This window comes from Melospiza melodia, chromosome 28 (assembly GCF_035770615.1).
Source record: "Melospiza melodia melodia isolate bMelMel2 chromosome 28, bMelMel2.pri, whole genome shotgun sequence".
Taxonomy (NCBI): Eukaryota; Metazoa; Chordata; class Aves; order Passeriformes; family Passerellidae; genus Melospiza; species Melospiza melodia.
Window position 1 is genome coordinate 9,233,578 of NC_086221.1, and position 24,138 is coordinate 9,257,715.

At 43.0% G+C, this 24,138-nt stretch overlaps 1 protein-coding gene across 6 annotated transcripts in view; it reads left to right on the forward strand.

Annotated features, from left to right (window-relative positions):
- MAGI3 (membrane associated guanylate kinase, WW and PDZ domain containing 3) overlaps positions 1 to 23,739 on the forward strand; it is a 57,438-nt gene extending 33,699 nt beyond the window's left edge. For 3 of the 6 annotated variants that reach the window (XM_063178076.1, XM_063178078.1, XM_063178081.1), the window contains 15 exons: positions 127 to 184; positions 1,226 to 1,320; positions 1,897 to 2,085; positions 3,476 to 4,075; positions 5,094 to 5,125; positions 6,868 to 7,021; positions 7,531 to 7,622; positions 9,297 to 9,489; positions 10,195 to 10,380; positions 12,134 to 12,319; positions 15,702 to 15,795; positions 15,886 to 16,006; positions 16,525 to 16,668; positions 18,857 to 18,995; positions 20,738 to 23,739. In XM_063178076.1, coding sequence (XP_063034146.1) covers positions 127 to 184; positions 1,226 to 1,320; positions 1,897 to 2,085; positions 3,476 to 4,075; positions 5,094 to 5,125; positions 6,868 to 7,021; positions 7,531 to 7,622; positions 9,297 to 9,489; positions 10,195 to 10,380; positions 12,134 to 12,319; positions 15,702 to 15,795; positions 15,886 to 16,006; positions 16,525 to 16,668; positions 18,857 to 18,995; positions 20,738 to 21,801 — 3,347 coding nt within the window. In that variant the 3' untranslated portion in view covers positions 21,802 to 23,739. Of the gene's footprint in view, positions 1 to 126; positions 185 to 1,225; positions 1,321 to 1,896; positions 2,086 to 3,475; positions 4,076 to 5,093; positions 5,126 to 6,867; positions 7,022 to 7,530; positions 7,623 to 9,296; positions 9,490 to 10,194; positions 10,381 to 12,133; positions 12,320 to 15,701; positions 15,796 to 15,885; positions 16,007 to 16,524; positions 16,669 to 18,856; positions 18,996 to 20,245; positions 20,336 to 20,737 lie in introns of all 6 variants that reach the window. The other 3 variants (XM_063178079.1, XM_063178080.1, XM_063178077.1) reach the window with 3 other exon arrangements.
- The last annotated feature ends 399 nt before the right edge of the window (positions 23,740 to 24,138 follow it).

Sequence of the window (24,138 nt, forward strand, 5' to 3'; positions counted from 1 at the left end):
CCGGGAAGAAAACGAGACCTGAATTTTCCTCATATTTTTCATGAGTCTAGGTGTTCTTTAATGAAAACTCTGATATTTGTGGATAGTTTTCCCCTGAAATGGAAAATACGGTCTTTCTGATTGCAGAACTTCCTTATGGATGGGAGAAAATAGAAGACCCTCAATATGGGACATACTACGTTGAGTAAGTGCTAATTATTGATTTGGCATACATAAAAAATTGAGCATGAAACTCTGAAGTCCTTGATCCCCAGTAAGTAGAGATTGTAATGCAGTGAAAGGCCAGGTTGGCCAGGGCTAGGAGCAATCTGGTCTAGTATCCATTCTCGTGGCAGGGGGTGGAACTGCTGGATGAGCTTTAAGGTTCCTTCCAGTCCAAGACATTCTGTGATTCTGTGAAACTATTAAATATATCCAGGAAAACCAGTTCTTGGGTTGCAAACTCATGGCACAAACTTCTGGTAGCATGGACATGAGGGAAGATCCACAGTGTAACCTTAAAGACTTAAGGACTGTTTTTCATTTGGGGAAAGAAAGCAATTTGCAACCAAAATAATTTATAGATGGGAATGAGCTCATATCATTTTTCTTAGCTTAACAAAAACAGAGTCACTTGACTTAAGAGTGGCACCTGATAACTTTAAAAGAGTAAAAATAACTTGTAGATCATTGCTGTCTTCAAAAAGCCAAGTCAATAACCACCAAACTGCTGCAGGAGCTCTTTTGAATCTCCTTCAGGCCAGAGGAAATTAAATCCCTCCTTAACCATGGAGAAGAAAAATGGTACAGTTGAAAATGTAGCTTCAGAGAACGAGCAAACATTTTTCACTTAGCAAAATTTGAATTATGCTCAAATTCGTTGGTTTTTCCCTCCTGTGCTGTACTTCTCTATCATCTGCTAGGGAAAAGGTGATACCTGAGTTTGTAAATAGTATAGGTCGATGGGTCAAGAGAAAAAGCAGATTTGCTCAGATCTAAACTATCACAACTCTGCCTGGCGATTAAAGGAAGTAAAATTTTATTTGCCTCAAAGTAAGTAAACCGCTGGAAGAGTGAGCATATTTTCAGTATTAGTTATGAGAGGTTTTTTGTTCATTTCTCCAGAGCATTCATCTGACATAATAAAAAAACAGTGTTTGTAGATGTGTTTTTTTGGGGTTGTCTTTTTTGGGAAGGAGTCATTGTTTTCTGTTGAAATCCTGACCTACCTTTTGTATGTCTGCAGTCATATTAACCAGAAAACTCAGTTTGAAAACCCAGTATTGGAAGCCAAAAGGAAAAAACAGCTAGGACAGACTGATGCTGGCCCTTCCAAATCAGGTATCACTGAATATTGTGTTCTTTGTCACATATATTTTTATCTGCAAGTATGCTTTATAAAAATCCCGTTCTGGAATTCATGAAGGCATCAGCCTTGTCTTTTTGCTTGCCATTGCAATGTTACCCTCCAAGATCTTTTGGGTTTTTTGAAGGATTTTTTCATGTTAAAATTGAACCGACACATTAAGACTGCTTCTAAATAATTTTGGTTGTTCTGAAGCCGGTTCTCATAAACAGCTTTGGAATATCTGGAGGGTTAGAAGAGCCATCTGGAAGTGCAAGTAAAGCCACACCTGGAGGTTTTTATGCTTTTGATCTACTTTAAGCTTGGCAAAAATTGGGAATTTGAGGTGGGAGGTTTGCATACAGCTCTGTTGCAATTTGTTCAGAAAAACTCTCTTCCATGCACTGAATTCAGCTGGAAAATGAGTGTAGCGTTTCCCTGTCTGTTTATCCTTTAAAACTGCTTCAGAAGCTGATAAACTATAAACAAGTCATTAACCTTTGTGACACCTTAAAAACCAGAATCAACCCTGGCTTACTGCCCTCCTGTCTCTGTATTCCATAATTCTAAAGGACCAGGAAGGTCTCTCTTCACTCGAGATCCATCCCAGCTTACTGGAGCACTCATAAGAACATCCCTGAAAAAAAGTACTATGGGATTTGGCTTCACAATCATCGGAGGGGACAGGCCTGACGAGTTTCTTCAGGTGAAGAATGTGTTACAAGATGGACCCGCTGCGCAAGATGGAAGAATTGCTCCAGGTCAAGTGTTATTTCTGTAAACTTCCATTTCCTGGGGTGCTTTGGAGAACACAGCTTGAGGCACAGGAGGTTGGAGGACTCCATACACATCCTCACTAAATAAAATATTTTCATATTTGTGAAAGATCTGTGCAGAGCAGTGGCTGAAAAGGAAAAGAAGCAGCATTCTAGATAAAAATTGACTTTAAGGGCACTTCTGGAGATTTCAGTATTTCTGCTTTACCAAAGACACTTATCTTCATGTTTATTCATAGAATGTTTTCTCTCTCTGTAAGCGAAGTAAAAATAATGTGTTTGAATCCTAGTCTGTTTTGCCTTGTTGCTGCCAGAAACTATGACACCGATTATTAAAACTGCAAAAAGCCCACAGCAGGAGTAAGGAAGCAAAGGTGTGTGAGCTGGACAAGGGAGGAGAGAAGAGGGATGAGCAACCCATGAGGACTTATGCATTTTTTCATGGCTATTACATGTGTAATTAAGTTACCTGTAACCTTACCATAACCTCTGGTTTGCGTATTAGAAAAGGTGAAATGCTTCTTTGCCTATAACATAAATACTTACTCTTGAGCAAATGAGTAAAAGAACTCATACTTTGAATGATAAATACTATTAACTTACAAAATGGAACAATTTCCTGTTTTGTTGCTGATGTATTGTTTGAACTTGTTTGTATGTGGTTCATTTTCCACCTTTGCAAACATGTAAACAATCCTGCAGAACTGTTGGAATGGAAAAGACATGCAGCTATTCTGATTGTAATTCATGGAATAAGGGAGATCCTGTTTTACTGATGCCTGGGCATTAAAGGGTTAGGACAGTTTGCAGGACATATTGTACCTCACATGCAAAGTTTCGCATAAAAATTATGAAAACATGAAACAAGGTTTTGGGATCTGAAGCCCGCATAAGTTCATTTTGAAAATGTATTCTTAGCCACGTGTGGCAGCAGTGTAAGAGTATGTGTGTGTGCACAATCCTAGCTTAAAGTTCAGCCAGACCTAAAATAAACAAGAGGCCAAAAAAATCCGATTTATTCTGCATTGGGTTTAGGATGCTCTGCAATATAAATTAAAGTAGAAGACATCTGCTTGCTGTAGTGTACGTGCTCTGCTTCATCTCCTGTGGCTGTACAGTATCATTTTTTAAATCTGCTGCAGATTAAACTTTATATATTTAGCACACTGTGTCCTGAGATGAAGTAGAATAAATGCAAAGAGGAAATCCTTTATGCTTTTTGACAATATTAGCCATGAGGTAACATCCCAGACACTAGTTATTAAGTTGTTATTAAGTTATTAATTTGAAGACAGCACTGTGATTTCTGCAAGGTAGGCTTTTGTTGAAGGTTTTGCTTCTGTTTTTGACACCATCAAAATTTCTTTTGTAACAGGTGATGTCATTGTGGACATAAATGGAAGCTGTGTCCTTGGCCATACCCATGCAGATGTTGTCCAGATGTTTCAGCTCATTCCCATCAATCAGTATGTGAACATGACTTTGTGTCGTGGGTACCCTCTTCCTGATGACAATGAAGACCCTGTGGTGGATATAGTGACAGCCACGCCTGTCATTAATGGTCCGCCGGTGACCAAGGGAGATGCTTCCATGTCCAGCCAAGATTTAGTAGCGGCAGCAGTTGTGTTGGACCAGAATGGGCAAGTGTTGGTCAATGGTCGCCTGAACGGCCCTTCTATGGATTCAGCAGAGCAAAGGATCTCCTTTGCCTCCTCAGGAGGCTCTCAGCCAGAGCTGGTCACCATCCCTCTGATCAAAGGGCCTAAAGGCTTTGGGTTTGCCATTGCAGACAGTCCCACAGGCCAGAAGGTGAAGATGATTTTGGACAGCCAGTGGTGCCAAGGCCTACAGAAAGGGGATGTCATCAAGGAGATTTGCCATCAGAATGTGCAGAGCTTGACCCACTTGCAGGTGGTGGAGGTGCTCAAGCAGTTTCCAGTCGGAGCAGAGGTGCCCCTGCTTATCTTAAGAGGAGGTACAGACAAAATTGCAGTTGTCATATTGGATATAAGTTTTTAAAAGTCCTATTTTAATGTGATATCTAAATTGTGTCCAGTCTTGACAGCTAAGCAGCAGTTCATTCTATCTCTGAGCCATTATGTTCTAAGTTTGATTTATACCCCTCACTATTTAGGGTGAGAGCATGTTGCTGGGGTTTTGTTTGAAGTTTTAGTTACGTTTTTCTTTGGGTCTTTTTCCCTCAACAATTATATGGTGATACGTTTATGCACTGTCTCTTCCAAGTCTCTCGGGAGTGCTAAAGCAAACACATGGTCTCCAGTGTAATGCAAAGCATATGATGGACTGAGTTTTGTGCGGTTCTTCAAATATATTCTAGTAATTGTGTCTGTAAAGAACAGGGGATTGCAGGAGATGGGAAGAAGCATTAGCGAAGAGGTGGTGCTGATCACTGGAAATAGCAGAAAAAATTCTGTTTTCCTTTGCATATTCATACCCCTTCCTTGATTGTCAGTCACAGACCAGAATGCATTTTCTCCCCAGAAACTGTAGTAGACAGTGTCCGTCTTTCAAAGGAAGCTGAATCTGAACTAATTATGAGGCAGCTCGTGGCCATTCAGTGTCCTTTCAGGCTTTATTGTAACCCTGACTTCGGCCTCTGGTATTTGCAAAAGTCTCTGGATCTTTTTCTGTATAAATACTACTGTTCCTTAATCAGCTAAGGAAATAATTAGATTTCTGTGTGGCAAGTGAAATTCCTTCAGACAAATTCATAAGTCTCCTTATCCCGTGAACTGAGGGGTGACTTGGCTGACCAGCTTCCAGCAGAAGGAGAAATAGATATTTTTCATTGTTGTACAGCTTTCTGTTCTAACTGAGACTTCTCTAAAGTGGTGGTTTTGGTCACTTTGCCATTTAAAAGCACAGTGAATCAGCTGCTATTATTTTTACTCCAGGGGCAGCTGATTATATTGCTGAAATGTTGTTGAAACTTTTTGTAACCTCCTATTAAAGTTACTTTCTGTTTTCTTCAGGTCCACCCTCCCCTACTAAAGCTGCCAAAGGAGTGAGTATTGGTGATGTATTTAACTTGTTTCTGACCTGCTTTGTAATCTCATTTCCTCTGGATTTTAGTACCTGTGATAACCTGCAAGATGGTTTAGCAAAACCACATCTGCTTGGTAGGCAAAAATTCTTCTTCTAAGTTAGAGTATCCATTAAAAGGGAAACAAAATACAGTATCTGTTTTTTCATTCCTAAAGGAAGTTTATGATCCTTTGATTCTTCTCAGTCCTCGCATAGAATTAATGGACTGGTTAGTGCTCTCTTTTGGAAATGCTTATCTTTGGATCCATATTTTCAGCAAGTCTCTATGGAGCTGTACATTCCTAGCTCAATACTCATTGCTCTTGGAATTTTGATCTGTCAGGACATCTTTAATATGTATTAGCTCAGTAAAGAATCCTTGGTCTTAATAGAGCAACCTCTGATTTAATAATGCTGCTATTAATGCTTATGTTTATTATGAAGGTTTCTGTTGTAAATTAGACTGGTCGAACACAGATACTTCTTTAAAAATGCTTCTTGTACAGAACAAATCAGGGCAATTTATGAAAACCCCATCACAAGAACATAGCTGTAACTTCTCTTTCTATCTTTATTCTGCTGTTTGAGTGCAACCTTAGTTGCGTCCCAGCAGTGGAATGACACAAGCACACATGTTCAGCATGCTCAAAGATGACTGTGCTCAATAAGATCTTCAGATTCAGTTCCTTGCAAGCATCCACCTGCCCGCACTGAATAAATCAGAGCAGAAATCCCTGCAGTTGGAGGGCCCTGGTCCTGTCAGCATGGATCCCATGGCAATGTGCTAAAAATAGTTTGGACTTGGGTACTGGCATTCTATTCCAGCACACACACAGCAGCAGCAGCCCACAGAGTGCTTGATGCTCAGTGGCATTAAGCAGTGTGGCAAAATAATTCACTTAAAAAGGGCAAGTTCTTGTGTTTATAAACATACAAGAAGTGTCAAACTGCTGAATGGCTCTGGGCAGTTTCTTCTGCTCTTGGTGAAAGGGCAGATCTACATCTGTTCTGCTCCTGCTGTGGTTTGGAATGCACTGCCACGTGCCAGCTTTCCAGGCTGGATTTCAGTGCAGAAGAAATATTTAGAGTTATTTTGTTGCATAATTGATTGGGGATTTAGATGAGGGACCACAAGGTGTCCTTGCCTCATGAACAGGAGAGTTGCAGCTGTCAGATCATGAAAAGATGAAAAAGGCAAGTTTTTAATACCTCACACTGCCCAGGTGTGTCCTCCTGCCCAGTTGTATGTTGCTCCAGCAAACAGCTCATGCTAGGAGCAACCCTGGCGCTTGTGGGGAGGAGCTTGGCAAAGGACAGGAGGCAGTGCTGGTGAGGAGTAGCGTGTGCCTTTGGTGCTGGATTGTGGCCCACAGCCAGGCAGGCACCTGACAAGGATTCGGTGTCTTCTTCAAACATGATCAGTCCTTTTGCCCCACTTCATCCCATGTGTTGGTAGCTACCAGCATCTGCCCATCTTCACTCCTTTCTGAGTGACCTTAAAAGTCAGTCACTTCAAACTCTTTCCAATGCTATTCTCCAGTAGAAACTCATGTACAAGTGAGGAAGACTTTAGTACTCTGGTCAGACATATCCACTGGAAAAGCTGTAATTTTGTTCCTTTCTTCCTGTCTGTTTCTTCTGCATGGTGTTCATTGTCTTTGCACACACAAGTGTAGTCATGCCTTTATTTAATGTGGGTTTTGCATCTGTGGGCTGTTTCAGAAGGACAGGCAGGACAGTTCCGGGAGTTTGGAAGCTGTCAGCGATACCATTCCGCAGCCGATGCCCTTCCCGCCCTCTGCTGTGCGACCAGGCTCTCCTAAACTGGACCCGTCTGAAGTCTACCTGAAGTCTAAGACAATTTATGAGGACAAACGTAAGTACATCATCTTCATCTTGAAAATACTGTGTTATGAGGGAATTTTTTCTCTTCTTGCATGTGTAGTAAAACTACTGAGACTTTGTTGCTAAGTTTGTTAACCTGCTGTGGATAAAACGTTTCAAGTAATGCATCATTCAAACAGCAATCAGAAAAACAAAAAAGATAAAGTTATGTTTCAGCCGTATTTTCAGTAAAACAGTTAATTGCAGAAATAATGTCAAGGGTGGTTCTGAAGTAAACTGCAGTAGACCTGCTTATAGAAGTAGTTCTGAATTGTGTTACAGAGTGGCTTTTATCCTGGTCTGCTGCACAGATGTAGTTGAGATTTCTGCTTTGAAAATTAATGTTACCATTTTGGAAAGAGAATATCACTGTACTTCTGGTTGCTGTGTTTTGTCACTAGAAGACTCAGAGTGTACCACCAAAGCATAATCCTTCAAGAACTCCTCAATATCCAGGATAGCTCCTTACATGTTTTGAAATACTGTTTTTCTTTTTCTTAGCTCCAAACACAAGAGATTTAGATGTTTTCCTGAGAAAACAAGAGTCAGGCTTTGGTTTCCGGGTGCTTGGTGGGGACGGACCAGATCAGCCTGTAAGTGAAACTGATCACAGTTATTCACAGTATTGCTGTTGGAATGATCCTACTCTGTCATCCCCATTTCCCATCATCCCATCCAGACAGCTCAGTGATGGCAAAATTGATTGATTCGTACCTGCCTTTCAGAGATCAGGAATTAGTCCTCATTACCTTTATTTTTTCCCCTCTTCGTGGACTCCATTCTCCAAGGTTCTGCGCCTTTCCCGCTACCGAGCCCATCCTTGGCCGCAATTTTCTGTCGGGCCGAGGACACTGGCGGTGTTTCTACAGCTGTTGCCCTGTCTCGGAGCCCTCGGAAGGGCCATGCTGGTCCCCAGCCTTTGCCCATTGATTCTGATCCCAGTAGTGATCTGTCATTGGTGAGCTGTGCACAGCAGCGCATCCTGGGAAGCAGCTGAGTGGAAGTGGTTGCTCCTTCTGTCAAAATTTCATTAGGCTGTTCCTTTCCTTGCTGCCCAGTGAAATGAGGTTTGAGATGGTGACACACCCCTTTTATTCCCTGCTTCTCCCGTTGGATTTTTAGGCATGCATTGTGTCGGAGGCAGCTGAGCAAATGCCAGACCAGACACCCCTGGATGGTCTGCTCTCCAAGGGCAGGTTTTAGGCGACTCCCCTGTATTTTCAAACATGCATAAATTTCTCTTTGGGAAGAAGCTCTAAGACTTGTACTATATATCAGGGACCTTTCTTTAAGCTGTTTAAGTGGAGAGAAAAAGCTTTTGGAATAGATCTGCATAGATTGTTTTCCAATTACAGTGAAGGAATTAGGTTTTTCCATTCCCAGCTGTGATTCAATGCTAGCCTTTTTTTTTTTTCTTTCTCCCTCACTAATATGCATTTAAAGTAAAAAGCAAACACAGAGACTGTTACTTCTGTTTATAGCATTTGTGGTGTTTGGTTTCCATAACACCCATAGCTGTTAGGAAGTGTGGAGCTGAGGTCTTGAGTGCTGTGTACTGATGAGCTGCCCGCCATTCTTAACCTCCAGCAATACTAGCTGTGGTTACCCTTAATCTTCCATTTAATTGAAAATGATTTTAGCATGTGAAATTGAGTGTGGTGTTCTTCTCTGTATTATATTTAGTAGCACTTTTTGAGGTGGGGGGTAGGCAGAACTGTTGGTGTTTGAATTCATTATCTAATTACCAAAAGCTGAGAACTGAAGCAACTTGAAATGTGGAACTGTCTATAAGCAACTTTTCAGAAACAAACTTGAGTTTGTTCAAAAGCTTTTATTTCTTCCCCAGTCATTCTTCCTCAGTCTTGGTAAAAAAAAAAATAAAAATAGAGTAGATTGAATGTCAGAGGCTTTTGTGTCATAAATATCTAGGAAATCATATATATAATAAGTACATGGTGTGTGCTCATTTCAAAAATTTTTCTTTCTAATAAACTGGCAAACATGCTCAAGAGAGAAAAACTGACAAAAATATAGATTAAAGATTTTTGAAGTATTAATGAATGCTTTGAGACTCCAGATTGTCTCCACTAGATCAGCTTGTGCAGAGTACAGTTGCTGGTTGCATTTCTGCTAGAGCTGGACAGTGAGGTAATCTTTAAAAAAATGTTCCCCAAAAGACCTCCTCGGCACAGATTCACATGGATTCCAACCACTGTGTGTTCTGATGAACTCATGTTCCCTTTCAAACCCCTGGACTCTGCTCACAGATTTATATTGGAGCCATAATCCCATTGGGAGCAGCGGAAAAGGACGGGAGGCTGCGTGCAGCGGATGAGCTGATGTGCATTGATGGAGTCCCTGTGAAAGGGAAGTCACACAAGCAAGTTCTGGATTTAATGACCAGTGCTGCACGAAACGGGCAGGTGCTGCTCACTGTCCGGAGGAAGATCATCTTCAGTGGTAGGTGTCTGCTTGCCTAGAAAGAGCACTTAGGGCTTGTAATCAAATCCACTGAAGTTGCTCTGGAACTTAATTACTGCACTGGGGCCGAGCAGCCGGAGATTGAGGAAAGTGAGCTATAACTCTTAAATGGAGAAAAGCAGAATTTAAGAGGCTTGGACTCTGTTGCTCGCTAGCTTGCACTGCTCACACAGGTAAGGCTCTGAAAGTTATGATGCAGGGGTGGTTTCTTCAAACCTTTTTGCAGGTAGCAGTTAGAACAGCCATTAGTGCTATGGAAATTGCATGATAATGCGGTCTGTTTTCTCAACATCCCAGAATGTTTTGGGTTGGAAGGGACCTTAAAACACATTTCTTCCCACACCCTGCCGTGGGTAGGGGCACCTTCTATATGCTGTATTCTCAAGTCTTTTAGCATTAGAGTGTAGGAAGATTAACTGTATTCAAACTGGAGCTGTTTCAGAGCAAGATCTTGAGATGCTGCAGTTTTAGATCAGTGTCCAGATCAACACTTTAGAGAAGATTAGTCTGTGACTCCATGAATGACAAAGCTGGGGTGGGATTTACAGCTGACAAGGGCCCCCTGCTCTGATTAGTAACTGCTGTTGCCACCTCATACTGGTACTGACAACTGAGCTTCAGGGTTGTGCTGAAGTTGCTTTGTGTGATTTGTACCTTATTTGTTGTTTGTCTGTTCCCTGCAAGGGGAAAAGCAGGCAGAGGAGGAGGAGCCGCAGCCTGTCCTGACACAGAACGGCTCTCCTCGGCTGAACCGTGTCGACTTTGCCAACCAGCCATGCCCGGAGGTCTACGACGTCCGTCTGCAGCGGAAGGAGAACGAAGGATTTGGCTTTGTCATCCTCACTTCCAAGACCAAACCTCCTCCTGGGGGTAAGTGCCATGTCCTGGTGGCTCTGCCTCTGCTTAACCTCACTGGGGCTTCTCCACGGATATCTCTTCCTGTGCAGTGCTGGTGTTTCCCTCATAGTCAGCTTTCACTCACACTGGCACAGCCCAGCCAGTTGAGTGTTGGTATGTCTTTCTTCATACTTACGCTCTTGTTCACCCAACTGTGACAGAAATGCGGAAAAGGGAATTTATATCTCACCCAAGAGTGTGCACTTGTCCCAGGGCAGCATTTGGGATGTAGATATTTGTCAGGCTCTAGTGATGTTGCATTAATTCATTGGCATTTTAATGGAAGTATAATTTCACCTGTGGCTTTATATTACCTAATCAGGTAAAAATTCTTATTCTGGAGATCTGAGGAAGTACAGTGTACAGTATTTGGTGGAAAACTATGAACTTGTTACTGTCTTTGAGTGTGTTTGTCTAGAAAGATCATCAAAATGAAAAAGTAGTCTGGTCTGGTATTGCAGTTGTGAGATATTGAGGCGGCTCAGGCATAGTTGTCTTTAGTTCTGCCTCTGCGTTCGTCTCTGGGAAAAGGACTGAAATCGAACTTTTTGCCTTCTACTTCTCAGAACATTTCTTCTGTTCTCCAGTCTGTCTGTTCTGGCCCCAAAGCTTTGGTTTCTGGAGGAGTCTGTGCAGGGCATGGTGTCGCTCTGGGGTGAACTGAGGGAACCAAGGCAGGAGAGTTGGAGGACATTTGAGACAATTATTACAAGTGCATATTCATCTCAGAGACCAGGAAAAGCAGTCAGATCTATGCAAATCTGATGTAGCACCTTGCTGGCCTTGCACAGGCTCCCTGCTCAGGTCCTCCCCTAACTGAATCAGTCGCCGGCAGGAGAATCAGTCCCCAGCAGGAGAAGTTTGATATATTTTTAAAGTGTGTTAAGGGTTAATTTTTGTTTGCAAGTAGGAAGAGCTTGCCCATGCATCTGGATGTCTGTGTTACAGTGGATGGCCGTAAGTCTCTCTGAGCCCACACTGTCTGTCAGGGTCAATGCATGAAATGGAAAACTACACTATATATGGTAAAACCAACTGTTCTGGTGCACTCCAGGGACATACATTCTCACTCATCCCTTTGCAAATATGATCCATTTCTTTGCCATTTTCCTTCAGGCACAGCACCCTGTACGTGACAAGGCCATGCTGTGTGGTTGGCATCTCCATTCACTCACAGTGAAGCATTCCTCGTTATTTGCAGGTGTGTCCTGTACAAGCAGTTTCACCCTTTGGAGCAGGAGAGGAGGGACAAACACTGATCTTTGCTCTGTGGTGACCAGTCACAGGACCAAGAGAACAGCTGGAGCTGTGCCAGAGGAGAGTTGGGTTGAATATTAGGAAAAGCTTCTTTGCCCAGAAGGTGGTGAGGCACTGAACAGGCTCCTCAAGGAAGCAGTCACAGGCCCAAGGCTGCCAGAGCTAAAGCAGTGTTTGGACAACACTCTTCAGGCACAAGATGGGATTTGTTTGGATTTTGGGATGTCTTCTGCAGTGCCAGGAGTTGATGATCCTGTGCGTCCCTCCAACTCAGCATATTTTGTGATTCTGTGACTGGCAGTTCTGGGTCTATGTGATGCTTATCTGCTGTGCACATGGTAGAATTCTTGAGGCTGCCCTGTGCAGGGCCAGGATTTGGATTTTCATCCTTGTGGATCCCTTCCCGCTCAGGATATTCCATAATTTTGTGAATACTTACAGTGTTGCTGTGCCTGTTCTTGTTTCTTAGTGATTCCTCACAAGATCGGGCGGGTTATCGAGGGAAGCCCGGCTGACCAGTGTGGGAAGCTGAAGGTGGGTGATAGAATCTCAGCGGTAAACAGCCAGTCCATTGTGGAGCTCTCCCATGACAGCATTGTGCAACTCATCAAAGATGCAGGCAACGTGGTGACCCTCACAGTGGTGGCTGAGGAAGGTAAGGAAGGTGCCACCACACTATCAAAGTTGGGTATTTATCACTGCTGAAGTTTATTGGCTTAAATGGAGCATTTGAAGATGTTTGGAAATTTAGGGGAGTAAATCTTAGAATATCCTGAGTTGAGTGGGACCCATGGGGATCATCAAGTCCTGGAAGTTGAATAAGTTGGAAGCTCATGTGTTTGCTCTGGAAGAGCTAAAGGCAGGTGGGATAGAGAGAGGAGCTGCCACAATAAGGTGCTTGTACCCAATAAGGGGCTAAAATTAGTAACAATGCAGTGAAGAGTGAGAGAAATTCTCATGTGTGAGAGACAGAAAATGCCGCTAACATAGAAACATCCTGTCTGGACCTTGTATTCTCCGGCCAAAGAGAAATGACCCCTCAGGGGGCTGCAGCCGCCACAGGATCATGCTTAGCGAGAAAATCTCTCCTCAGCTCAGGGGCCCAGCTCCTGCTGCTGCAGGTCCTGCCAGAGCTCTCTTCCCAATGCGGCCAGTGCTGCCAGGATGCTCTGTCCCTGCTCTAAGGCCACAGGGACTCCTGCTTTCCAAATCTCTCCATTTAAACCATGAGTTTTTGCTTTCTCCCATGTTAAAACACACAAATTCCCTAATGCTGCATCCCTGCAGCAGAAACATGCTGCAGTTCTGTCTGCCAAAGCTCCCCTTTGGAAAAGGGTCACATCCCACAACTCGGGAAAAAAGCCTTGGCAGGGTTTTCCTGCCAATCTTGCACCTACAAAACCTGCTGTGTCACCTAAGCAGCAAAGTTACTCCTAGGTACTGCAAAGTCCCATCTTCGGAGACTGTGACTTAATGACAGCTCCCATGTAACACTGCATGCACTGTGATATTGTTTCGAAACAAAAATGTAAATATATAGAATCCAGTAATTTGGAGAGAAAAGCTGTTTTCCTGCCCTGCATTTTTCTTGAATGCTGCTTAATTAAGTCCGTATCGTTATTTTGTCAGGAAGTTGGCTTTCTTCACCTTTGAAATAAGACTTAGGTAGAGCCAGGCTGTGAATAAAGCCAGCAGATGATTCTCTAATTTCACGTTCATTGCAAATATTTAACATGCCATCTCAGCCTGTAACGCAGAATTTCAAAGACCTAATATTCCTTTTTTTTAATGCTTGAAGTAGAGAGACCTCTATAAGTTGTTATTTTTCTATTAAGATTTTTATTTTTATCAAATCTGGTTCATTCCAGTTTGAAGGGACACACTTCAAAGCAGTTGCCATGGGTGATGTTTTCTCTGCAGCTTTTAGTCATCAAATACAGACTGATTTGGGTTGGAAGGACCTGAAAGCCCATGGGGCTGCCATGGACAGGAACACCTTCCACTTGTTTTCAAAATAAATTTTCTGAATATCATATTTCTACCCATTATTTGTGTATGACCTTGCATGGACTTTGTGTAAAACCTTTCCCACTGCCTCAATTACAGATTTGGAGCCAAAATACAGAGAAAACACAACCTGGGGAGACTCAACAAAGAGAGGAAAGAACCCCTCAGTAGCAGGTGGTAAAACCAGAGAAAAGATCAGTCAGAAAAAATCTGTGGGTCAGAGGAGCTGGAGTTGGCGTGTTTGAGATGTAAAGAATTTTGTGACAGTGAAGGAGAAAGAAGCAGAACTGGTCCCACTGGAGTGGGAATATATCTCCACTTTAAAATTCCACTCGATGTAGCTGAAGAAATAAGAGTTTAGCTCCCAGTAGAGCCCTGTGTAGTGGGGGAATCCAGCATGGATGTGGGCGAGTCGAGGCTTCAGACACTCAGGGACAGAGCTGAGCCTCACAAGGCTGCTTCACACCCAGGAAAATCCAGGATACAGCTCCAAAAACACAAAGTGCCCTTTTTGCTGGAAGCTGTTGAGCCTCACAAGGCAGAAACCCTGATAGAGTTTGCTGTTCCCTAGCTTTGTCCTCTGAGAGTGGCAACAAAACCTCTGCCTGGTCCCCTTCCCTGCCCCTAGGCTTTCACAGGCCTGTGATCTTTCCTTTTCATGGGATTAAATGAATTCCCTTCATGCGCCAGAAGAAATTCTTTAACATTTTTCACAAAAGCAGAAGCCTGTCAGCTTTTGTCATGTATTAGTTGGGAACACACGAGAGGAGGCTGTAGAGAGGGCTGCAGGATTTGTACAAACAGATGGCGTTTTTCTTGCCCATGCTTCTAAATTAAAAATCTGAGGAGTAAAAGTTGACATTTTGTCTCTAGAGAAAAACCTCTTTAAGGCATGTCATGAGAACAGCATCAAGCAGATGTGTGGAGGGCTCGGGAGGTCTCACATACCTGAGAAATTCAGTGTAATATGCTTTAAATTTCTCTCCCCTTAACATTCTTGAGCACTTTTTTGTATTTTAGTGGGATTTGTTTGTTCTTAATTAAGAAATGCAGTGATGTGCTGCACCTAATGGGGCTGGAACGTCTCTAGTTCTGGTGCTGGGAATTATTGATGGCTTTCTAACCCTTTCAGGGAAAAGGAGTTAATAGTTTATATTTCAGCACAGAAGTTCATCTTGGGCCATTGCTTGCCATTCAGGTTCCAGCTAAGAGGCAGCTTTTTGCATAGGCTGTGGTTCTTTATTCTTAAATGAGAGTGTCAGTTTTGTATCCTGAAACATGGGGCTTTTTCCAGAAATGCACTGGATGTTTGTAAAGTGCACACTAACAGTATTTTCCCTGGAGGGAAAAATAATAGGAAGTTATTTTAAATGGTTTTATCAAAGCCTTTTTTTTCACTTAGCTTTTGGGAGAAGGCAAAAGACTTTAACATTCCTCTTGATTGCCTGCCAGTAAACTCCTTTTCCCAAGAGACCAGTTCCTTACCTGGAGCTGGGCAATGGAAAACTGTTGTGCCTTAAATGAGTTGGCAATTTCCCTTTATTTGATGGGGCCTTCACCTCTAAATCCCCATTTCTCTGCAGATCCTCATTCCCTTACCTTGAAGAGGGGTATTTCTCAAATGGACATTGTTCTTCATCTCTTAAAAAATCTTACGATAATGAATATCTGAACCAATTCAATGGATCTAATCAGCCCTGATCCCCTCTGGCATTTATTAAGTTGCTAACAGGCTAAAACCCTTCTGTTCATGTCAGGATCCATACAATTGTGTTGGTATTTCCAGAGGAAAAGCAGAGTAAAAGAATAAAAATAAAGACTAGAATTGCTAAGAATGTATTCCATGGAACTGATGAGCTGTACTTGTGTCCCTGGCTTGGAAAATCCTCTCTCCATTGTGCCCACATGAGCTTGGTTCAAGGTGTTGTGGCTGCAGTTCCTTGGGAGCAGTAGCCCCCAGCACTGGTGGTGACCATTGTCCTGGCTGCAGATTTGTGAAGTTGTGACTGTTGATTTTGTTTGGATTCTAGAGCAACGTGGTCCTCCATCAGGAACAAACTCAGCCAGGCAGAGCCCAGCCCCACAGCACCGACCACTGGGATTGGCACCGATCAACCCTGACAGGTTGGGAAAAAGGGGCTGGGAATGGTGGGAAAAGCATGGCCAGAGGTATTAATGTGAAGGCAACATCCACGTCCTTTCACCTTTCCGTAGGGGAGCTACAGAAGGTGAAGCTGGAAAAGAAGTTTCTAATAGTTACCGGCTGTCCTGGCCTGAGCACAAGCACATGGCACAGTTGGATGCTGCTTCAGGTGTTGGCAGCCGTCATTCCCAGGTACAAGAATCCATCTAGAGGGTGTGGAGACACAGGGAATACTCATCCATCAAGGCGCTCTAGTGGCATTACCACAGAGTTCTCAAAAGCAGAATGTTAAAACATTTCCCTGTAGGATACAGGTAGAACAGTTGTGTATAAAAATATACTGAAGTGTCTCACAGAATGTTTTTGCTCATGTTTCAAATGTGATTATCTCCTATGGGTAGTTGAACACTCATTATAGCTATGAAAGAAACACAAAATGCTTGTAATGGAGTGACTATAGACCCTTTGGCAAAGTTTCTTCAAGAATTTTGTGCCTATCTCAGATTAGAATGAAAGATCTTCTGAATGTTTGGACTTGGATTAAAACCATTACCCTGAGTCATCCCTGAGTTGGGATGAATGCTGTTTAAGTGCTCAAAATAGAGAAATATTGTGATATTTTTCTAGAAAAACAGAAGGTTAAATCTGCCTACAGGTCCTCATCTCTCTCTTTTTTTTTTTTTTTTTTTTCCCTGTGACTTCCTGCACAGAATGCTGGCTGTTTCCCAGTGGAGTTGGAAAGGGGCCCTCGAGGGTTTGGATTCAGCCTCCGAGGAGGAAAGGAATACAACATGGGCTTATTCATCCTCCGTCTGGCTGAGGATGGGCCGGCAGTCAAGGATGGAAGAGTCCACGTAAGTTGCGCTTCTCTAATCAATTTGTTGATGCAGTTGATACATTAATTTATCCAGAGTGGCAGCAAACTTGGATTTTCACAAGCACAGGGTCCCAGAACAGCATCTGAGCCTTTGCCCTTCTTCCAGCTGTCCCTGGAAAAAAGGGCAAAGCTGGCTATGGGCTTTTAGATGAGACAACCATGAACAGCTCTGGCCATCCCAAAGGAATTGTTTGCTTTGCTGGGGTTACAGTAGCATCCCTGAGTGTGAGTAGCAGGTATTCACGGCTATTTTAGGAACCCCAAGAAGAGATTGCACAGTGAACCAGAGAGCTGGGAGGAGAATCGCTGTCCAAGTCCATTAAGTTTTGAGGAATGTTTGTGTGTACATTGTGCTGTGGCTGTTCTATGCCATTTCTGGAGACAGAGTCCTGATTTTTTCCCCAAATATTATGTTAATTCTTGCCTTTGTGTAAGGAATTCACTCTGAAATATTGTAGTAAAAGCAGAGTACATGGATGCAGCAGAAGGAACAATGGTAAGCGAGACTCTGTGGCTGCTGCCCAGGGTTGGATTTTCAGAGACTGAAGCATCAAGGTGAGCCAGGTGCCCATGAGATGCCATCCCTTGCAGTCCTTGTGCTTCCCTGTTGCTGGCACGAGGCTCTGCCTCTCTTTGTCCTCTATTTGCAGAATGGGGCTGGCACAGATACTTGCTGCGAGGCTTAAATGGATGTGGAATTCTTAGTATTCCTAACTTCTCTTATCCTGTTCTTCACAGTAATTAGTATTTTCCCCCACTTGCTTGAGAGACAGCACAAGTTTAGCATTCAGTGCTCATATTTTTTCTCATTGTCCTCCTTCAGGTGATGTCACATTGAGCTCCAGGGCTTTGCTTTTTGGGCAAAGCAACCAAAAAAATTGTTCAGCCCAGAGAAGAAGAGCCAGAGGTCAGACCTCACCAGGGTCTGCAGCTTCCTCCTGAGAGACAGGACCAGTGTCAGGCCCTGGAGGAATGGTTGGAGCTGTGTCAGGGGAGGGTTATGTTAGATATTGGGAAAAGGTTCTTCCCTCTGAGAGTGGTCTGGCATTGGAACAGGCTACCCAGGGAATGGTCACAACCCCAAGGCTGCCAGAGTTCAGAGAGTGCTTGGACAATGCTTTCAGGCACAGGATGGGATTGTCTGGGTGTCTTGTGCCGAGCTACATCTTTGATCTTCCCATCCTCGACACTAAGCTCCTCCCAGTGCTGGCATGTGCCAAGTCCCCAGCCCAGCCCAGAGCACGATGGGCTGAGCTCGCCCAGCCTGAGGTTATTCACATTTTTAATTTCTTGTCATCTGGATGTGGTGTCTCTTTCTGGTTGTACTTCAACAGTGTGAGGAGGAACTTCTCATCCAGCTAGCTGAACTGTCCAGGTGTGTCTCAGACCCAGCCTGTCCACGAAGAGCCAGCAGTGACCTCCTTTTGCAGAGTGACTTCAAAAAAGGCCAGGAAGCCTCTTTAAGCTGCTAATGTTACACACCAGTGACATCTGTTGGCTGCTGTGTGCAGTGCCAGATAGGCTCCCGCTCCCTTTTTTCCCCCATTTCCCTTCTCAGTTTTGCCTAATAGAGAACTATTTTTGGGGTATGCTATTCCAGCCCCTTTCCAGCAGCCAGGGAAATTAGCGCTGGCTGAAATTACCTGCCTGGTACCTGTGAGAATTGTTTACTCGCTCTGAAACCTCATCACTGATGTGATCAACCGAAAATAACAATTCCTTTCCCTATGTCAAATCCGTTTGCGTGGTGTTCAGCTTGGCCGTGGGTATAGGGAAGGTGCTGTGTCCTCTCCTGCATAAGGTGACCTCAGGCGCGTGTGATGTGGTTGATCCATGTGCTACCTCCACAGCATGATCCAGGATCAATGAAAATGTATTCAAGCACATCCTGTATCTGCCTCATCACTTGTAAATAAATAGAAGATGTAGTTAAGATCTCTGGAATCTTTCCTGAACAGACAACCTCTGTGCACCTCTGAACCCCCAGACCCTAGGGTGACATTCTGCTTGTAATCCATGGAATGGTGTCACTAATGCCCACTGGATTTTTAGCACGAGAAGGAAAACAGAAGCGTCTGCCTCTGTTACTTTTTCTCTCTAAATTAGAAACCAGTTCACAGTGTCAGAGATTGCCAAAAACTAATCTGCTGCCCTTGTTTCCTCAGGTTGGTGACCAAATTGTGGAAATTAATGGAGAGCCTACCCAAGGAATCACTCACACACGAGCCATTGAGCTGATTCAGGCTGGAGGAAATAAAGTTTTGCTGCTGCTGAGACCAGGGACTGGACTGATACCAGATCACAGTATGTTGTCTCAAGGGCTGTTTGATTTTGAGGGTGCAAGGCAGGGAAGTAAAGTGGGATAAGGAGATTCTGCTGCTTGTTCACTGCAGTAGTTGGCAGTTGCCTTTGTGATAGCTGTGCATTTATTATTGAATTAAATTGAAAATTAAAATACAAAAATTGAAAAATAAAATATCTATTTTCAAATACAAGGAATATTTGGGGTAAAATTAACACATGACGGTACGTAGGAGTATTGCACAATCTGAAATTATTCCATATTTCTAATTAGCTTCTCAGCTCTGTCCAAGCTAATCCAATTCTTCTATAAAAATATGATGATTAACCCTGATTGCCTTTTAATTTAAATGAAAATTCTCCGTGCTACAATATTGTTAAAAGTTTGTTTCTGTACGGATTTACTTCTGGTTTTAGCCTTCTAAGTTATGAAATGCTTTGTTTTTCAAAGTCAAAACTTCAGGAAGCAGGAAAGGGACAACTTTACTCTCCAAAGTTTGATTCAAGGTGATTTCTGTGTCTACAAAAGGAAACTGCAGCTTTGTAGGCCAAAAAAAAAACCAACCCAAAAAACCCAGGAAGGACAGCAGAGCAAATGTTTGCAGGACCCACAGAGTTCAGAACTGGTGAATTTGTGTCTAATGCAGTCCCAAGACTTGTGTCAGAGACTCGTGGCAGTGGCAGCAGCAGCATTTTAAAGCAAAGAACATATAACTTCCTTATTCTTTGTAAGCCCTCATGCTGACACCAAGGTGCTGATGGCTAAACTTCCTAAATTGTAGGGTCATTTTTTCTGATAAGGAGTTTTTCAGTCACAGTGACCAACGCCAAGCTTATCCTTTCAAAATCCCAAACACACAGTTTGAGCTACCAAATACTTTGTGTGTTCAGTCACTAGCATTACTTACTGGCATTCACTCAAAGGGTAAAATCTGCTCAGAACCGTCTCAATTGCTTTCCTCTCGAGAGCTAGAAAAGGGTCCTGAGCATCACTGCTGGCCCTGCCGGTCACAGAAATTCCCTGAGCTTGAGGTAGAAACAGAATCAGACAAAAGGCAACCTCTGGAGCATGTCCAGGCCAGCCCTCTGTCTAGAGTGGGGCCTGGGATAGGTGAAGGAAATGGTGGCGTGGGGAAGGGTTTATGGCCTCTTGCCTTGCTGTTAATCCCACATTTCTGATTGAAGTCTTGCTTGCTGTACTCTGTGATTTTTTTTTGGTATGTACTTCTGGGCTTTTTCTCTTCCTCCTTCAGGTTTGGCTCCTTCCAGTCTGTGTCCCTACGTGAAACCTGAGCAACATTAAGGGCTTTCAGTGCTTTTCTTGGTTTTTCCTTAAAGACTTGGTAAATCTGCATGTCTTGTTTCATCTCTTCCTATTTTTAAAGTGCAAAGCTATGAATAACCCCAACTTTTCACTGTTTCAGATTTCTTGAGGTATAACAGTTCTAGTTTGTTATCAAATAGTGTAGGTCAGGGACTTTTTGATTTGAAATTTTGCTTTGTAGGCTTTAAAATTGTTTTGATTCAAGACCGTGTCAGTCCTGCAGGGATCCGGCATTCTGAGCATAGATATTTTATTCTAAAATCACATCCTCAGGTTTGTTGTAGAACAGCACAATACAGAAGGCTGGCTAAATAAAGCTTTGAAAGTATGCTACTCCATAATGTTTTTTGAATTGAACTCAGTAGTTTGCCAATGATTACTTTTTGTGTGTTTAACCAAATCTCTTGCCGTTTGCTTCCAGGTGATTGGGATAGCTACAATCCTGCTTCATCAAATGTAATATATGAAGAACAGTCACCATTATTATCTTCATCTTCCCATTCTGCTTTCCCATCTGAAATGTGTTATTTAGCAGTACCAGGAGAAGCTTCAACCGGAGTTCAGCTGTCTGAGGAACTGGAACAAGCAGAACTCACTGTGCCTGACAAGATAAGCACTTTAACTGAAAACCTGTGTGAGAGGAAGCCTCAGTCTTCTCCCCAGAGAACAAAGAACAGATGGGAATGTCCCTCGAGTCCTGGGTTTGGAATCATTCAACGTAGTTCAGAAGCAAGGACCAGAAGGGGCAGATCTGCCAGTCCAGCAAAGTCAGGGGTTGCTGAAGGATACCCTCACATGGGATTCCACAGCCCTGGGAAAGGGGATCCTGAGAAAAACAATCTCTCATGTAAATCTGACAGTTCCAGGAGTGAGAGTAAAACCACAGGAAAAGGGATGAAGAATAGTGACAAAAAGGAGTCTTCCCATGGAAATCGAGGAAGGTCAGCAAGTCCCCAAAGGCATCATGGCAAGCCAGGAAGCACAGAAACAGTGGGAAGGATCCAAACATCCTGTTCTGTTGAGCAGTTGAAAGGTGGGAATGGTAAACCAGAAGTCACCAGGAAAGAAATGAAGCAGAAGACCCCAGGAAAGACAGAAGGGTGTTCTGCAGACCAACATTATCCATTGTTTGGTGGGAATAACCTTCCCTTTAGGGACTCCAGGAGAAATGCCTCTGAGGATGATTTATTAACCAAGTCCAGCTCTGGAGACACAAGTTCCAGCAGATTCAAAACCTCTAGCCTTTCCAATATCCCACTGCTTTCCATGGAGAAACAAAGGAGAGTGGAAACACAGGAAGCTCTTATGCTGAACAGACACCATGGAGAGAGACACATGGAGCTGCCCAATGAAACCAAAGATGGAACTTCCCAACCCAAGAAGAATTCTCCAGTAAGGAAAATAGTGATAACTCCCGGGCCGTGGAGGGTCCCCAGTGGCAGTAAGGGCACCCCAGCAGCAGGGGTGCCTGGAAAACGGGTGTGACTGACTGAGAGACACTGGATTTTTTTTGAGAACAAACATGTTTTGATCAATTTTCCAGTAAGGGTAATTTAAAGTATTGGTTTTTCCTCACACAGTTGTCTTTTTTTTTTTTTTCCTTCCTCAGAAACTGGTTGTTGGGGGGAAGTATTTGCTTTGTTCGTAAATTATCTAAGCTCCATGAAGGACTTTCAGATTGCTTCAGTGAAACTCTTCCTGAGCTGCTGTCCCCATGTCCCTTTGCAGGCCATGTCTGCTGCTCCCAGTGTTGCACTGCTGCAGCTTCCCCGAGTATTGTGAACTCTGAACAAAGTTATTTAATGCCTCTATTGCCAATGTGATCCTGACTCACTTCCTGTTGTTGTGCCAAGCTATCTACTGAATCCAGTCAATCTAACCCTTCCCACATGGATTCCAGTCAGAGACAAGGCAGGTTTTGGTGTTTTCTCTAGGGCGGGTTGCATGTTTACATCAGGAAACCCACGTGTTCTTGCTGGGTCAGGGAGAACACAGGTGAGTTGGTTCTACCAGTTCCAGGACAGCAAATGAGCTGCTGATGCTGCTCAGTTCATATGTTTCCTGGAATTTTTATGCCTAATACAAAACCCTGGTATATGTATTTGACACAATTTTGTAATTTTGCTTTTTCTGACACAGCAGAATCACTTTAGTTCCTTGATTCACAGGGATTTGGGTTGCAAACATCCGTGAGAAGAAAGAAAATTCTGAGTTCTGTTAAATAACACAATTCCTTTGGTTTCACTTGTGGCACCATGACACCCTCAGCCTCAGTGTGGAGTTCATACTGAAGTCCCATCTTTAATTATTTAATGCTAGTTAGGAATTGGGTTTTTTTCCCCTCTATAGAGGTAAGAACCTACCTTAGGACAGACTCAGCTACCAGAGCAGCTTTTTCAGTGAAGGTCTTGCCTGTATATTTTAGAACTCTCCCCCGTTTACTATGGATATGTGATCAAGGAGCGTTGGTGACAAACAGGATGCAGGAGACACACCATCTATGGTTTGGGCTGGCAGAGATGTTTTAAAGAGGGATGTTACCGCCAGAACCTACTGACACATCAGTCTTTTAGCTGTAAGAACAATAGAAATGGAAGGGGTTTATTTTATTTGCAGTTCTAGTGATTATTTCCTGACATCTGAGATTTTTAACGACTGGAGAAAATTGGTGAAAGAAGGCCCTTTGCTGGAGAAAGAAGAGTAAATCATTGAGCTTTACTTAAAATACAAACATGATTTGCTCTTTGCAAGTGAATATCTCATTTTGGCTTTGAAACCCTTTAAATGTTTTTGAAGGCTAACAAAGCACAGTGAGGCAGTTCTGAGTGGAATTTTTCACGAGTACAGCTGAGTGCTCAAACAGCTTTTAAGCAAAGACTTTGGGAATTCAAAAGGCTTTAAAGCAGCTCTGAACTGTGCTCACCTGCTCGACACCAGGGTTGCTATGTAGCATAACACGTACAAATACTCCCTGGTTGGAATATGACTGTGAAATATTTAATACTCTGAAGTAGCCTGTGTAGATATTGCCCTGTGTTCTTCCCCAGAGGTTGGTTGATGTTGAGCTGTGTGCACTTGGCCTGACCACTGAGTATAGTGAAAAATCCAGTCCTTTAATTCCAGATTAATTAGTCCCACTGAAATTATTTCCCTGCCATCAACTCCTCTATTTTTCTATATGTTCATGTGACCTGATAATGTCTTACCTGTGTGTGGTTTCTCCTTCCATAGACCTTGTATCTGTACTTCCTGTATCAGACTTAGCCATGTGGCCTTGGAATGCTACGCAATGTATGGATGTACTGGGTGTAAATGTTTATATATTGTACAGCACCTTTATACAGACTTCTGAGGTTCTGACTAGAGAGAGACCTGTAAATCGCTCATTATTTTTTATATAGATATTAAAAACAAATTCCAGTTCGTGGCCTGTTGATTCTGCACTGTCTAAACCGGGTTCTTGCTTGGCTTTCAGGGGTGTCATGCAGGTTTTACCCACAAACATGCTACTCTTCTGGAAAATGAATGCAGTTTCTCATTGGAAGTCCTTGATCCCCCGTTCAAAAACCAAATGTTCAGGAAAGACGGTATAAAAACCTTAAATTAAGTCCTGTCAAAACAGTACAGTGATGAAGTACTCGTCCTGCAGGTTTATTGGTACATTTTGCTATATAAAATTGTTATCTCCTTTTATATCTCACAACTTTTCCTTCTATAGAAAATAGCTGTAAACAATTTAGTACCAGCTGCAGCTCTTGTATGGCTTTAGTGCTTGATGTCCCACACCAGTTCCTACTGGTTTCAGTGCTACCTGCCAGGATT